This window comes from Pygoscelis adeliae, unplaced genomic scaffold, assembly GCF_000699105.1.
Source record: "Pygoscelis adeliae isolate BGI_AS28 unplaced genomic scaffold, ASM69910v1 Scaffold79, whole genome shotgun sequence".
NCBI lineage: Eukaryota > Metazoa > Chordata > Aves > Sphenisciformes > Spheniscidae > Pygoscelis > Pygoscelis adeliae.
The window spans coordinates 5757448-5773917 of record NW_008825532.1 but is presented as its reverse complement, the minus strand read 5'-3'; the positions used below and the strand labels follow the sequence as shown (position 1 = coordinate 5773917).

Here is a 16470-nt window from a genome sequence, read left to right as displayed (position 1 = left end):
CAGAAGAGACAAGCCAGGGAGCGGGAGAAGTCCAATGCCTGTAAGTGTGTCAACAGCCCCAGCAAGAGCAAGGGAAGCTGCGACAAGAACAAGTTGAATGTGTTTTCCAGGGTCAAACTCTTTGGCTCCAAGAAAAGGCGAAGAAGGCGACCAGGTTGGCAAGGGTTATGTGTTTGGGGGGTTGCTTTGTTTAATTTAATGCAAACTGGGATGTGCATCAGGCGTGGGGAGAGGGGGACCGGTGCCTCAGGGCTGGTAAAAATGAACGTGCAGGTATTGCCCTTCCTGGCTGATATGGTCTGATAGACATGGGTACCCCATGCCAGTCCCTTCCCTTTTCATGTTCATCTGGTTTATTTGGATAACACACACCATTGCTATCTGCCTCACTTACCTGTGTGCTCCCGTGCACTGGTAATTCAGCAGCCTGTCTTACACATACACATATACAAACACATGGGATTTATTTGTGGGGGAGATGTTTGCAGGGGAAGTTCCCACACATACACCTCCTTCAGTTGTATGTTAAATAACTTAGCGGTCTAGAGATCTGTTTGTGTCTCCCTGCTTCGCAGAATGCCTGTGCCGTGCTTTATTTGCTGATTGCAGACGAGGCTTTTTGCTTTCACTGGCACCTTCCAGAGTTTTGCTTCGGCGCCCTGTTCCTTTCTAGGAATCTCATACACGCAGCTGCCCTGCAGACGTGATGCTCTCTGTGTCAGAGGTGCAAAAGATTAGGCATGAAGACTCAGTCCCTGCTCCGAGTGGTTTTTTTGTACATGGGAGGAGCAAAACCCTCTGGTAATGTTGCTATCGCTTTGCTGTGCTGAAACATTGATGCCATTCGCCACTTAACCTGTCTGCCTTTCTCAGCAGCCGCAGAAGAGGTGCCTGCTCGCAATTTGCAAACAGCTTTGGGATGTATTATGGCTAAAAAGCCAAAGTGGGGGTTGGATTAATTTCTTGTCAGAAAAGTTGGTCGATAAGAATTGTGCATCCGTCAGTACCCTTATTAAAGGTTGCTAATAGGAAGTAATACACTTACGCAAACTATTGTAAGCTTTTGCCTTCAGCTCCTACTAAAATGAAGCACAGTAGCAGAGCTCCCTAATGTCTTTGATTACAAACACAAGGAGTCTTATCCAGACATTGGCTGTTGGAAACGACACATCATATCTTCGCAGTATGTTTATCTCTGAATTAAGTAAGTTGTTGTGGAGCGAGCTGCGGAGATGCATCACCTCCCGACAAGCATAATTGTGTGAGATGACTACAATGCAGATGTCATTGGGATTCAGTGGAAGTAGACCTTTTTTGCAATTGCTCCCGGTGCATTACCTAGATATCTTAAATGACAGACTTGAGAGCAGATCCTGTTGCTGTTTACTTCTTGGTCTAGAATGATCTGAAACTGTATGAGATCTCTCGCTTTCTGACTGTGAATCTGAGAATGGCTATGAAAAAAAGAAATCTCTCCAAACTATGCGTTGTTTTGATCTTTCTTCTTCTAGCTGATGAGGTAATTACCTCAACCCTTATGGTAATATTTATTTTGCAGTTCCACACATTGCTGGATTTCAGGGTTCCCCCCTCCATTTTCCATATGTTCATCGAGTAGTTTATCACTTCGGATGCTCTGTACTCTTTGGAGCAGCGAGGAATGGGGGTTTGTTTATTAGAGCTGCAGCAGTTCCTGTGCTAAACATTTGCTGCTATATATTTAGGCTCTCAACTGTCACTATGGCTCTTATTAGCGCTATCGTAGTAGTCCTCTTTTTCCTCTCCATTTAAGAACTCACACCTTTTTAAAAGGTGGAATACGCTCTTTGCCAGCTCATTTCTAATCTTAAATGAGATAGGGCTGAGCTCCTGAGGCCAAGCAGCACACTGTTGGAATTTGTATTTGCTGGAAGCAGGTTTTACTGTGCTGCCTACATTGCAATCAAAAGTGGCGTTTAATCATTTTGGTAATTGATTTCAGAGACAAAATTGATCTCAACCTAAATGAAAAGTGTTGCAAAGCTGGTTGTCCTGCTTTTGGTTTGGGTCTTTTTCACACCTCAGCCTTGAGAAGAAACCTGGAGATTTGTTTTTAGCATCCTGCTCGCTTGGAACAGCACATCAGGATTTCCCACATTAATCTCGCTATTGTTTTTTTACAGAGCCTCAGCTTAAAGGTATAGTAACAAAGCTATACAGCAGGCAAGGATACCACTTGCAGTTGCAAGCAGATGGAACAATTGATGGAACAAAAGAGGAGGACAGTAGTTATAGTAAGTGACATGAGAATAAATGGTGTGTTTGTGACTTGTGGTGTCTCATTCTTCCATATAGGTCCGTTCAAAATTGTTGTCCTGGGATGACTGAGTGAGTGGAAGCGGCGTTAACACTGTGCTCACGGCGCAGAAGTCTTTCAGACTTACTGGGTCTGAGAGAAGTGCAAATAAAAATCACTTATAGAAATAATGAACTAGAGGAGGTAATGATGACACATATGACAAACAAAGCAAATGTTATCTCCATGGTAATCTAGAGAAGTTCATTGCTGTCCTTTGGATTTTATGAGATTTTTTTTTTTCCATGGGGAAAATTTGCTCGCCTACTCAGAGCGCCTGAAATAGAATAACGCTATCTCCACTCTTAAACAGGGGCTCATTCAAACAGAGCTGTGTTATTTCACACAATGAGAGTTCATCATCATTTTAAAGTTCACATTTCCCTATTATTATTATTTTTTACCCCTTCTAAACTTGATTATACCTTCAGCTTTCAACCAGATTTCCCTCAGCTTTTCTGTGAAAAAGCTTTGGATGCTTTTAGTTTGTTGCGTTTTGCTGTGGGTTTTTTTTTTAACAACTTTAGGAATTAATAGAAAACAGGAAAAGATGACTAGAGCATAGATTTGGTGTGTGTGAATAAAATATTTAAGTGTTTTGCATAGTGGTACTGTTTAGCTTAAACTACGTTTCTGTTCTGAAAGAAGGAGTTAGGAGGAGCAAGGAGTTTGAGAAGGTATTTCAGGCCACTTAGACAACAAACCAGAAAATCAACAGGCAGACCTTCCTTTTTAATTATTAAAAAGCACTGATTTAAGTGCCATCCTTTTCATAAGAAAAGCATTTGCAGGTGAAACATCGTTTCATTTTACAGGGTACTTGACTATGGCACAGTAAGCACTAGATGCAGTAGGAAGTATCCTATCTTATTTGTCTGACCACTTGCTCCCACACTTTTCCTGCACCCTCTTTAATCCTTTTTGCATCCCTGTATTAACTTCTAAGTGACGGGAGGGAACCAGTTAGGCTGCTGGAGGAGGTCTCCTCTGCAGCCACTGAAGGTGCTGGCCGTGGGGCAGAGCACAAGCGTAGGATCTGTAGGGTAGCCTGAGGTCTGGCTCTGGGTCCCGTCCTCACCCGCGGGGAAGGCAGCACAAAGACCAGATCAGTGCAATGCTGAGCGGCTGCTGCCATCTTACTGAGTTCCCCCCAGTGCAGCCACAAAATCTACTTTAAGAATGATCCTTATAGACCTTAAACACTGCTTTATTTTCAAGTGAATGATCTAATATTTAGGATTTTAAAAGTCAGTACAGTTCGTTCAGGATTTCAGGGTAATTCTGTTAATTATCTTAAAAAAAGAAGAAATAGGCAAACCTTACTTTTTAAATCAAGGCATGATATTATTATAAACTTTTAATGTAGCAGAGCAAATATCTGAAATTCCATCTTTTCTTTAAGTGATCATTTCATTCAAATACTTTGCTTGCAGTTCCTCTAATAGGGATTCTGAGATTCAAAAGGTAAAATTGATGGGAACCTGTCCTTTTGACATTCAAACAAGTGTGTCTGTTTCTAAGATATCTTCGTTTTCACCGTGTCCTTAAATTTACCATAACCTGTCAGATTACAAAGCAAATTGTAAAAACTCCTTGTTGCTGGATACCAGCCTTCCAAAATGCTGAACACTTAAATATAATGAAAGCATCCCAGAAATGGTTGCAGCTGGGCTGCAGTATCTAAGTGTTCAGAACAGAGGAGGGGTTTATTATAAAAAAACACATGCTTTTGTATATGTTCCTCTTTTATGTAAGTGTAGGGACCTGAATGTCCAGCAGTCCTGAATTTATTTTAATTGCAATATTTTTAATGGAGCTAGGAAGACAGACTGATTTATGCTGTGGATCAGAGTCCACTTAAGGGGCTTCCCCCAAAGGCTTGCTCACGTGAATACTAAGTGGATCAGGCCCTCTAAAATCCTTTCTTCCAATATCTGCAGAGACATCTCTCATTTAGCCCATATTCCTGCACTGCAGGGAAGCCACAGGACTTGTAGCCCCCTCCAAATGTGGGGGCACTCCTTCTCCAGTCCATTCTCTCCTCCTTTGCACCCCTTGAGGGATATCATTCCTGTTCCCTTTTGTCACCTTCACTGAACATGCGCTCTGAGACCATTTGCTTTGTATTCACTGTGATAATAGAAACTCCCCTTAACAATAAGGGGAACATCCTCAAACGTAGCTGTGGCCAGCAAAGCGGTTGCACAGGGCTAGGACTCTGAAACTGCATTTTTTTAGAGGAAACGATAGCCATAGTCCACCTGGTCTCCAGACACAGCATTGGTCAGCCTTGTTTAAATTTCAGATTTTTTCTTCCCTTTTTATAGTAGGGATGAGGAGAGGTTGTGGCCCCCGATAGCCAGCTGCTGTTCTGTGCTCCTGACAGCATCCTGGGGCCAGGAGTCCACCTTCTCCATCGTTTGCTACCTAGAGCTGGGTGGGAAGTTTGCCTGAAGATCCCCTTCGGCTCCTGACTTGGGAGCAATTATTTCAAGCTCTGCAGTCCCACTGCTGCATACAGGGTTCACAAAAACAAGGTTGCATCCACAATTGCAGGGAGTTTAAAAGAAAGCTGAGATTTTGGAGCACAATTTAGGCAGGAAGTGAAACATGGATTTGAGGAGCCGTAGCACTCACCAGACCTCGGTTTTAGCCAGGAGTCCATGTAATTTGAGGAAGTGCCTCATAGAAAGGATTTCCTGGCTGCAAAACAGATTTTGCTTCATTAAATGCGTTAAATAGGGCAAGGTTTTAAATCAAGGCACAATTTATTCCCCAATTTTGGCGAGACAAAAAGATTTGAGGACTGATAAAATAAGGAAATATAGGAAACAATATCCTGCAGAAAGCGTACGAAGGTCCAGGTGACCAAGCGAAGGATGGCACAGACCTCACAGTAATGTATACATTCATAAATCCATCTATGGCCCGCTGCTTCTTATTTTGCAGCTCTAATTCTCTGTCAGCTTGTATTGCACAAGGGCTATAGCAAAGATCATCTCTCCCTTAGGCATTGCCAAGTTTTTCATTACCATGGATATTACGCCCTTATTTTACACAGCGTAAATGTAATAGGAAAAGGCTAGGACGCAAATATCTTTGCATTTTCTTATGCTGACACAAACTGATTGTAGTAGCAAACGATTTATTTTCCTGTGGCTTTTTTTTCCACCCTTTCTGCCATATCTGCCCACATGAGGGTCAACCACTAGAAATGTGACAGCATCTCAAACCCGTTGCCCATGGCATTGGGGGCTTGCAGAAAAGGGGGCTGCATGGCTCTGCTGTTGGCCCCATCGGCATTCGCTGGTCACAGACAGGCCACTCACTGTTACAGAAGCTGGACTTGGACTTGCTGCTGTGCAAGGATGGCGGGAGCAACGGCTGCTGCTGAAGGGTCCCCTTCAGCAGTCCCCTTTTTTGGTGCAGTGCCAATGTCCCCTCGCCTCGGAGGCGGCAGCTGGGGCAACCTGTCTGTGTGTCTGGCTGTGCTGGCATAGGACAGATTGACTGTGCCCCCCTCCAACAGCCAGTCCTTCTCCCCTTCAGCAGAGGCAGTCGGCAGCAGAGCCAGCGTTACTCCCCCACAGCCCTTTTGCAATTTCCGATAGTCTGTGCCACAGCAGCTGCTAATCCCACCCATGCCTAAACCAGCTTCTGAGTGTGCCCAGCCCTCGTCTTGCCTCAAAATAGAGCATGTATGTTTATGGCAGGAAAAAACGTTCAGCTGCTGAGGGAAGCAGCTGAGCACCCATCGCAGTGGGTGCCCCAGCCTTCCCCTGGCAGAAGTCGCTCAGCCTCGTGTATCTGCTCACTTTGCCAAGCACAGCACAGCCAGGAATCGCTCACTAAAACCTATCTCTGTGGCTTTTTGCTGTGAGCTGTATCTTCTTCACCGTCCCGGGCTTTGCCCTGTCCTCAGCTGATCTACTGACACGTTCATAGCACTATTTACAGTGGAGCCCATACTCGTACCCTGGTGCTGAAAATACCCACACGCTTGCCCTACTCGTAAATATGCCATTAAGAAAGTGCCTTTCAAAAGAGACCTCCGGGTTCTGCCTGGATACTGAGCTTTAAATTGTGCTGTCCTGCCTACACGGAGATCAAATGCTGCTTTTTGGGGTGAACTGCAAAAGAGGGATCTCCAAGGGAATATTTACTGAGTCAGACAGGGAATATTTTCTCCCACAAATAAATTCAAGCATTTGACAGAACGAATGAGAAATCCATTTCCCTAAGCATTTCCCTCACTGAAAATCTAAGCTTTGTTTGCCAAAAACTGCACAGAACTAGAGGATTTTGTTTTAGTGAAGAGAAAGCCATTTCTGTTGATTTTGTGCTTGCAGGCAAGGGTGAGGAGGGGCTGCATGTGTGCCTGTGTGTTTGTGTCTGCATGTACACTCGTGTGTATTGAGAGGGAAAGAAAAACGTAGGTACGATTTTATGATCTCCTACATTTATTTGTTAGTTCTGGCTATTTCCACCTGCTCTGCTACATTTGACCACGGTGGGAAATTCAATCCTCAAAGGTCCCCCAACTTCAGAGCAGAGCGCCCATAGTTCGTGGTGTGCATTGCACCCCCTCTTCACCGAGCCATGGGGCTGAGATGCTCAGGTTAACACGGGACAGCACACGGGGCTGGAGGTCCAGCTGCCTGCTGGAGCCGAGTCTGTTTTCACCAGAATTTAGTCCTTCGTCCCCAGTGCACAGTGTTAACTTCTGGCCATGCCTTTATCGAAATACGACGTGCATACGTTTGCGCTTCCCTTTTTTGATACACTCTTGACAACCCCACAATGTGAATTTAGGATCTGTATTTAATGCTGGCAAGCTGCAGATTTTCTTTTAATTAAATATGACCGTTTGGGGGTTGTCAGGCTGAAAAAGGAATTTATAATGGGTCATAATTCTTAGTTTATACTTTTGAAAAGAATAAAAATATTTCAAATTCATAATTCAGTTTTAAATTGGCTTCAGACAGTGACCATAAATACCAAACTTCAGCCTGAAGCAGACCAGAGTGTTACAGCCAAGTAATAAACCATTGGAAATAAGAGCCAGTTTGGCATTACTTCATCCTATCTCTGCATTTATACAACAGACTGGAAGGAGATGCTTTGGGTTATGATAACAGTTCTTGAAAATTTTCTTAACTCCCTGTTATTTTTAGTCCTACGTATTGAACACAGAGTACTGTATTCAACTCATTATTCCTTGTGTTCAATTTTAACGTATCGATGAATCTAAGCTATGGCAGAGCTTTGCTTTTTTTTTTTTTTTTTAATTTGCCAGTTTACAAACCCGAATCTTCATTTTTTTGAAGAGACGTTTCTCTGCTTATAAATACTGCCACTATTAGCATGTATAGAAGCTTAAACACAAGCAGAACATTCGAAGCAGCTCAATTTTGAAAGAACGGATTTAGGGCTTGATCTAATGAATATGCTGTCATTTCATTTCATTTTGAAGTTATTTAACTCTGTTTTTTCAAACCCATTCTCCTCTCAAAAAGAGAAAAAAAACCGATGAATTTTGAGTGGAAACATTTTGAGATGTTAATGAAGGTTTTTAACATTTCTGAATTTCATCTTGCTCCTTCCCTTTGGTCAAAAATGTTAACTGAATTTGATCTGAATTTGAAAAAAAAAAAGTTTTGATCGTCTTGAAAAACTTTTTGTTTGTTTTTGGATTTTCTTTTTTTTCTACTTATTGTCAGAAAAAGAACAAAAACAAATTAAGTATGTTCAACTCTGTTCAGCAGACCCTGGCTTCTGCTCATGAAGCAGGTAAGTCACTTCAGCTCTCAGTACCTCCAATTCACCATCTTCAGAAGGGGGGAGATACGCTGATATCCGCTGTGGATAATTTCTGAGTATTGATGGAATTTGCTATAGAAGACTACGATAGTAGCAGTATTGTTCTATAGCACCTGCAGCAATTAATGTATGCGCGAATGGGCATTTTTTTGTTTGGTTCTGGTAATTATGGCTTAATTCTCTATCTAAGCTGCATACTCTAAAGGATTAATTTTGCTCTCCATCTCTTTTCTCTCCTAGCTTTGTTTAACCTCATACCTGTGGGTTTACGAGTGGTGGCGATTCAGGGGGTTCAAACAAAATTGTATCTGGCAATGAACAGTGAAGGATACCTATATACATCAGTAAGTAAACATTTTTAATTTTGTTCTCACTGAAATGATGGTAAGAACTTAGCGAATAATTTACTGTTCTGAGGAATCTACTTATAACCTATAGAGATGGGATTTGCCAGCAAATTCAGTATAGCGGTGATATTCCGGTTTTAGCTTATTACTCTATTTCCATTATGAATATATGAATATATGCACAGAATCAAACCACGGTGCCTTTGATGCAAACTTTGATCCCAAAGTGAGAAATAAGTAAAAAACCGCATCCAAAACCCCGAACAGAAAAGATGCTCTCTCTTGGTCACTGTGGACTGATGGCGCTCATCAGCGTGGAGTACAGAGGGAAAGGGACAACTTTGTGAATCACACGCATGCCTGAACGTGTTTTGTATCTTCCCATATAATCTCTATTACTGTTATAAAAAGGGATTCGAGAAAGTAATTTTTTGTTTGGCCAGGATTTTCAAATACAAATGGAATTAGGTGCCAAAATCTTATGGCTTTAAGTGGCTGAGTGAGAAAAGAAATGTTTCATTTAGCAGTTTTGATGAAGAATGTCAGTTAATGATTTTCAGTGGCATTTCTCAAGAGAGCGAACGGTGTTTTTATGAAAAAAAGAAAAAAGGACATTTTAAAAAACAGACAATTTTTCAATTAAAAACATTTAGTTGAACTATGTTCAGGAGTTTTAATTATAAGGTCTTAATAGATTTTTCCCAAGGAGGAAAATAGAGGAAAATGTAATTTATTATCTACTACAAATTATTCTATTCTAAGAATGATTCCCTTAAGGTGCCTTTAATACTGATAACAATTAAGTAAACTTATTCAAATCTCTCATTTGTTTTACAATCCTGACAGCTGGGATAAGGGGCAGCTTTGCATATTTTTCCTCGTGTATCTGCCAGAGCAAAAGCAAATTAGAACTGGCTATGCTGTGGGACAAAGTAAAATTTCAGTGAACGGCATCAAACTCCACTTTTCGTTTTGCTCTGGCTATTTGCTTAATGCGGTTAATCCACAGATCTGTTCGCAGGGCTGTAGCCACACAGCCAGATCGTGCAAAATCCCCTTAATCCCGTGTAGTCACGGTCCTGTGACTGCACAGCGTCATTTACATTTGCACTGCAAATGTACCTTTGACTGCACCGTGCGTTTTCGTTTACATTAGCATCCTCAGCTGCACTCCCTTCTGGCTGCCCACTCGCCGAGAGAGCACTGCGCCGTGCCGGCTTCTGCGGGCTCAATTCTTGCCTCGGGGAGCGTTACCTCGAGCCGCGTCTCAGGGTGGGATAGAGCGGGTTGTACATAAAGCAAAATTCCGTCACTGTGCTCGGTTTGAGTAGGTCAGTTCTTTCATTGCATACATTCTGGAAGAACCAGATGTATTTTTGCAAAGGTGCAGAAAATGGGATGGGGACAGATTCTGCCCCTGTTAACCTACAGCGGAGCGGTAACTTCTCATTGTGAAACATAACCTGGAAGTCAAAGGGTCCACTGAGAGAATGAAGGATCACTTCTGGTATCCCTCGATGTGCGGAGGAGTGGCAGAATATAACCCTTATTTTGATTAAGTCTGGCTTTTAGTTTGAGAGGTATCTAGGCATCTTAGGCAGAGCTCAGAGATTTACTTTGATTGTAATTTTCGGTATTTGCATTGCTTAGGGATAGTTCTTCATGTGGTCTCATACGTTACCATGAATAGTGTCTTCCTTGAATCCTTCAGTATCTGTGAATTTAAAAGCTTATGATATTGCAAAATTAACTCGTGACATCCCTCTATTTTCCCTGTAGTAACAATGGTCATTTTTGTTTCTTTATTAGGCAGCTATATTTTCTTACGTTTATTTTTTATTCTTATTGAACCTGGTGGGTTTGGCGAGGCCTTAAACAGACTTCTGTCATGTTGTTGTGTCCCAAATTCACATTTTTAAATACTCTTGACAAAGGCGGGTGTCCATTTAATGTTGATCTACTTCTCCAAAGAAAGTTTCCACCCAGGTTCTCAATAATCTTGGGTTTATCACCTGGTGCCTTCTGGTTTGGTTGTTTTGTCCTTTACAATAATTGCAAGAAACTGTCTCGGTGGGCAAAACCTAGCTCATGTCTCTGTCGATGTGCCCAGGGAATGGACAAGGGCTGGTGAGGAGCATCTGCCCCTACTTCACTTGCTATGCAGAAAGGTTGCCAGAATTGCAGTTCCAGCACGATTTTTTAAGTGTTTCTAGTGCTTCTTTTGCTGACAAAGGTCCTTTCAGCAAGGGATACAGTCTGACAGTCTGAAACATGGGAAATTAGTTCTATATTTTGGGCTGGATTCTTGGTTGATGTAAGTGAGTCCCAAGAGAGCTCGGCTGATTTATACCAGATGAACACTCACCTGTTGAAGGGTTGTCAACAGGGAGTCCGGGGAACAGATCAGCTCAAGTAAATGACATCCATCTACAGATCCTGAGGGTTTCCAGGCCCTTACAGGGATGTGTTCCTGAATGGGATTTGTCAAGAGCAGACAGATGACAACATGGGATTGATCAGGAGCAAAAGCCCCACAAAACACTGTCAAATTCCTGAAGCAAGAATATAGGGAAAAATAGAAATGTACTTAAATTGTAGATAACTATAACAGATAGTTACACTATTTCCAGAGAGAAATGAAATTAGCATTGATGATGCAATCTAACAGGGAGAGAGAATATTGTGGTCTATGTCATGATCACTTGCTTTTGGTTTTATTGCGACTCTAGCGCTTCGGTCATGCTTGTGTCTGTGCAGAACCGTTTCCTTCAGATTGCATTGCCGAAGGTTATAGATTCATTTGGTAAATGCTTTGAAAAACACCCTACTAACGTGCCATCCCTGTTCCTCACCCCGTGCTACTGTCTGTGCCTTGCACCTGATAGCGCCTTTCAGCCTGAAACACTTCTAAAACACCGCGCCGGATAAAGAGGCCATTAAGCCCACGGCAATTACCCCTCTGGTAAATAGGTAAATAAGACATCTGGCTTACGGGAGGACAAACGGAGGCTCAGCTAAGTGCTTTCCCACACTCGCACAGGAAAGCACAGACATTAGGGCTAACACACCAGGTGTCCCATTTCCATGTATCTTGGACTAAATTGCAATATTAAATCACAGTTCCTTTTCCTTTTAGTGACTGTGGTGAATTCCGGTGTTTTGTCCCCTGTGGTGCATTTTTTAGGTTTGGGCTGTGCAGCAACAGAATTGACTTAGTTGATTCTGAGTGTCCTGCATATGTAGAAAATACGTCCTAGCCACAATCCATTACAGTTGTTGGCAGATGGAGAATATCTGTGGATCCAGTTTGCTAATTTGTTGAGCTCTGGCCTTGGCCTTGCCTCTTCCTCCCTAGCAGTCTGCCAGGGTGGAGATTCAGGTATCTGACCTCACAGGTAGTCTGCAGTGTGGTTTGCTTCCGATCCAGTGGCTGTACTCAAGAATGAGGTGAATTTGCTCCATGAAGGGATCAGTGATGTATAATAAATCTGCAGAGAACAGATATCTGTATTGGCTGCCAGAGTTTATAGATAGTTTGCGGCGTCTGTCAGTTAGAGCAAAAATAAGATCTTTAATGTAATGATAAAAGCTCCTCGGGGAGAAGGCAGCAACTCAGCTAAGCAAAAAAAAAGTTATTATGTTAAAATAAATATATAATTATCTACATTTGTTGTAGAAGTGCATTAAAAGTCCTGGACGGCAGGGAAGGGGTGCGACCTTGGTCCTCCCCCCAGCCTGCCGTGCCGCCACTGCTCGCCCCGACACACGCTCTGAGCAGTGTGTGCCTCATCTCCACACCGGCTGGAAAATGCATCTTCATAGCATAGGGCACCACCACATTTGAAATGTTTTTTTTTGTGTAGCCAGTTTCCTACCAAAGTCGATGGAAGTTGTGTGACTGCGTCTCCCAAGCTGAACCCACCCTTACCATTTTATTTGCAGGGACCTTGTCAGGAGCTATTTGAAGCCGTAGCTCTTCCTGCTGTACGCTGCTTGAGCATCCTTTTAAAATGAAAACACAGGGCTTGCTTCATCCCTCTTACACCAGTGTCATGCTGCTGTAGGTGACTTAAACAGTGTTACGGTACTGCTGCCGTACGTAACCACATAATGAATCATGTCCTTTTGTATTTTAGAATGACTTTTATTTTATCTTCTTTTCTTTTTATGAATGACCGCATCTTTCAGATGACCACCATATATACTACGCTTGAGTTTTTCAGGTTTCATACCCTATGAAACCCCAGTTTGGCTTTCCATTTCCCATCCCCACGCAAGGGCTGCCAGAAATGCCTGGCTCCCCAGCAGCACTTCGTGGAGAGGAGCAGCAGGACGGAGCCTTTCCCCAGCTTGTCCCTGGGCTGAGTGATGCCCTCGGGGGCACACCCAGTGCACTTCTGCTACCAGTGGTCCCTGGGACCAGAAGCAGCCCCCGCGGTGTATGGGATCTGAATGTTGGGTCCTCAGCACCAGCTCTCCCATCTGCTCCCTCTGGGCTGCACTGCCACCGCTCGCTAAGGTAGACGGAGCCCTTGTCTAACAGTAGTCCTTTGCCCTGACAATGTGTGATAGGGCCCAGTCAGACCCTCCCTCCTGCAGCCTTTCAACTCGTCTATTGGAAATCCAGAGCATCCAGCATTTTGTAGGATGAGTATTAGGAAGTATGCTCGATGGCAGAGTTGTTTATGCTTGCTTTATTAGCTGTTCCAGGATGTCTAATATGTTTGAGTTAATAGAGCTGCTGTACATGGCTTAATTTTGCCAGTTCTTGTCTGATGCACTCGGTACAGAGTTAGCATGGGTTTAAGGAGCACCTTGATATAATACCCTGTGCAGAATTTTATATATAATTTACCCTAAGAGAGCATTCAGCTAACATTGTCCTCTGTATGTAAAATAGATTGTCATGTATAAGTTTGGTACCTGAACAGAAAGTAAATATTGTATGAAGCATGCACGTTGATTATAGCCAAGAGAAGTGAAACGTGATTAAATTCTCAGAGTGATTCAAAAATTGGTTTTGCTGAGTTGGAGAGAAGAGAAGTTTGTGCATATTTTAATACTGAGCAGTGCAGTGGAGACCTGCTGCAGCTAATGGGAATGGCTGGGGCATTTATAATGAATCACTGGCAAAGAGCATTTTTCCACCTCAGGGAAATAGCACAAACCAAGAGATAGGGGAAATAATCAAAAGCTTCATCTAGTTAAATTTGCATGTCAGTATAAATCATTTTTTACCATGAATGCTCAAGTGCAGACTATACCTTAATACAGTTCATTCTCTTCGGTGATGGGGTCTTAGATACAGCTGCAGCACGTTTTTCTTTTCATTACAACGCCTTGCTCTGCGCTGGATAAATGTGCAACATCCTCACAGCGAGGAAGGCTGCTCTGGCCCTCCCGCGACCCGGCGTCGTGCTGACAGTCCTGACTGCTCCCGCTGCCCCACAGCAAAGGTGGGGGGGGGGGGGCAGGCGAGGTGTGGGATCAGCGCTGGCACCGTGCTCTAGGAAGGTTCCCAGGCATTGTAGGACCAGCCCGAACTGATAAATGTCTTCTGACACCTTCAACCACGGATACTGCTCTAAATTATGCCAGCAGCTAAGCTTAGCAGATGCAAACAACTGTACTTTGGTTCAGTCTTACAGCAGTGTTGCAGCACAGAGGTGGATGCTGGCCAGTGCCTGGCAGGGTGGAAGCCTGGTGGGTCTCCATGCAGCATCACAGGCTCCTGATAACACTGCCCGGACGGGCACTCCCTGGCTCAGGCTGTGCTCACAGGCTCAGCCCATTACCAGGGAATCTGACCGTGAGTTTTCAGGGTTGGCTGTGAGCTGGGTTCTGCCTAGCAGTGTAGCTGCAGAGGCTGCTGCTCCCAGGCTTGTCTCCCACTTGCTGAAGGGACCAGCAGCCTGTCACTGAGCTTGCTGTGGCAGTCTGGCCCCGCTCTGTGATGTGGGACGCTCCCAGGAGTCGAGTCCCTGGGGAGGCAGAGTGCTTTCCTGCAGCAGGTCTTCCTTAATGAGATATGTGCTGGTCTTTCTTAATGATATGTTCTGTTGCCGAGTGGTGGGGCGGAGAGATGGGTGCTGGTTTTTTCAGGTGCTTGTCTCTGCTGGGATCAGTGTGATTCCAGATTTCCACACACACTGCCTGCTGTCTCCAGCACAGAAGGGGGGAGGGCATCACCCTCGCATGGGAGAATTATTACGAGACTCAGCACGCTGAAAGTCTTGGACCTCTTACGCCGCTTTTCTCTACAAGTCATCCCCCAGGCATCTGGAATCCACAGAGGTGCCGCTGTGCATCCATCCCTCGCTGCAGGTGGTGGGAGCTGAGGATACTCAGCACCTTCTGAGATGAGGCTTCGTAAGAGGAGCCCAAGCATGAGAAAGTGATACTTCAGGACTGTGCACTGCAGAGATCCTGACAGACATGCAGTTAGACGCCTGTGTGATCGTTTCTAACATAGTGGCTGTGAAAAAGCAGTAGTGAAATTGCTGTTTGTGCAAGAACAGTTTCAATGTCCTAATGAGATAAATGACATATATGTGAAGTAGATAAAAGATTAAAAGTGCATCCACTTTCTTTGTTAGTCATTTGCTAATCAATGCCAAAGTCCTGGAGTGAAAAGACAGAAAGTCTTCATAAGCTCAGACTTCAGATGTTGCTCAGAGCAGAAGTTTGGGACTCGGCAAGCTCAGAAATGTGGCTGAAATGGCAATGTAGCTCATAAGGCCCAGTTTTTCAGTCCATTGCGCTGCTCACTGGGGTCACAGTGACACAAAACCAGCATGATGCCAAAAAAAAGCCGTGGCAGAATTTGGAGCTGGACCCAAGTTTGATAGTTTGGCACCTGGATCACACACTGCTTGCTTCCAGCATCGCGTTTCGGCCCCATGCCAGCAAACAAGGAATACTGAGTTCCAGGACTTCCAGGCTACTCACAACTCTTCACCATCACGTTGCAAAGCATGTTTGGCAAGTGAGAGTTGTAAGCAGATAAGGACTTGAGCAGACGGCGTGAGTTGCAAAGTGCGAGAATAAAAGCATTGCCAGGTTCTCGGCGTGTTCAGTTGGGACTGTATATTCAGATCGCCGAACGACGGGTTACGTTGCTATGATTCAGCAGAGCCAATGAGAAATGTGCCGCTTTTCTCTCCTAAATTTGGTGCGGGTGCTACGTGTTGTGACCAGTGGCGTAGGTGCCTGTGGGGTGGTATGTGTTCCTGCTCCCTGTAGGGCTGGGCTCTTTTGCAGTTTGCTGGGAAAATATGTATGTTAGTATTTATGTGGATTTTTGAGTTGTTGCTTTTTTTTCCCCGATACGTATGAAATATCTTCAAGATCAGAAGATAACTTTCCAAACTTACCCTGTTTTTTAGAATGTGGCTTAATTAAAAGAAAGTACCATTTTGAAACCTTAGCTTCTTTCCTGCGCTTGCCTTTCCTTCTAGAAAGCTGTCTGCCTTCCCTTCTTCTGCCCAGAAGGGCTTCCCCTCCCTCTCGTGCTGCAGGTTGAGCTAATGAGCAGCTCTTGTCACAGTGACTCAGCAGCACTTCTGCCTCGCTACACTCGCTCTGTAACCTGCCGACGAGATGGCTCACCCCGGTGGCACTCGCAGCCTGCTGCTAGCTGTAAATGCCCATGTGAAGATGAACATCTAAACAAGGATGCTGGAGCAATCAAAGACAGTCTCCAAGGACTCCCCGAACCAACAGGAGTTGGTTGGTACTGGAAAACAAACTCAGAACTTGAGTAGCAACTAACCCCAGGTGACACTGAAACACAAGGATTCAACACATTTATGAAATCTGCAGAAAGTGTTTTCCACTCAGCACATCGTTCAGCTGGGGAACTCATTGCAATTGGATGCCGAGGATCCACATTTTTGTGGGTTCCAATATCATTTAGGCGAATTCTTGAAAGAAAAATGCTGCAAAATACAATGATGTCATGTTTGGCTT

At 44.0% G+C, this 16470-nt stretch overlaps 1 protein-coding gene across 1 annotated transcript in view; it reads left to right on the top strand.

Moving 5' to 3' along the window:
- FGF13 (fibroblast growth factor 13) overlaps nt 1-16470 on the top strand; it is a 118695-nt gene that overhangs the window by 57529 nt on the left and 44696 nt on the right. The window contains exons 2-3 of the mRNA XM_009331721.1: nt 2163-2273; nt 8396-8499. Coding sequence (XP_009329996.1) covers nt 2163-2273; nt 8396-8499 — 215 coding nt within the window. The remainder of the gene's footprint in view (nt 1-2162; nt 2274-8395; nt 8500-16470) is intronic.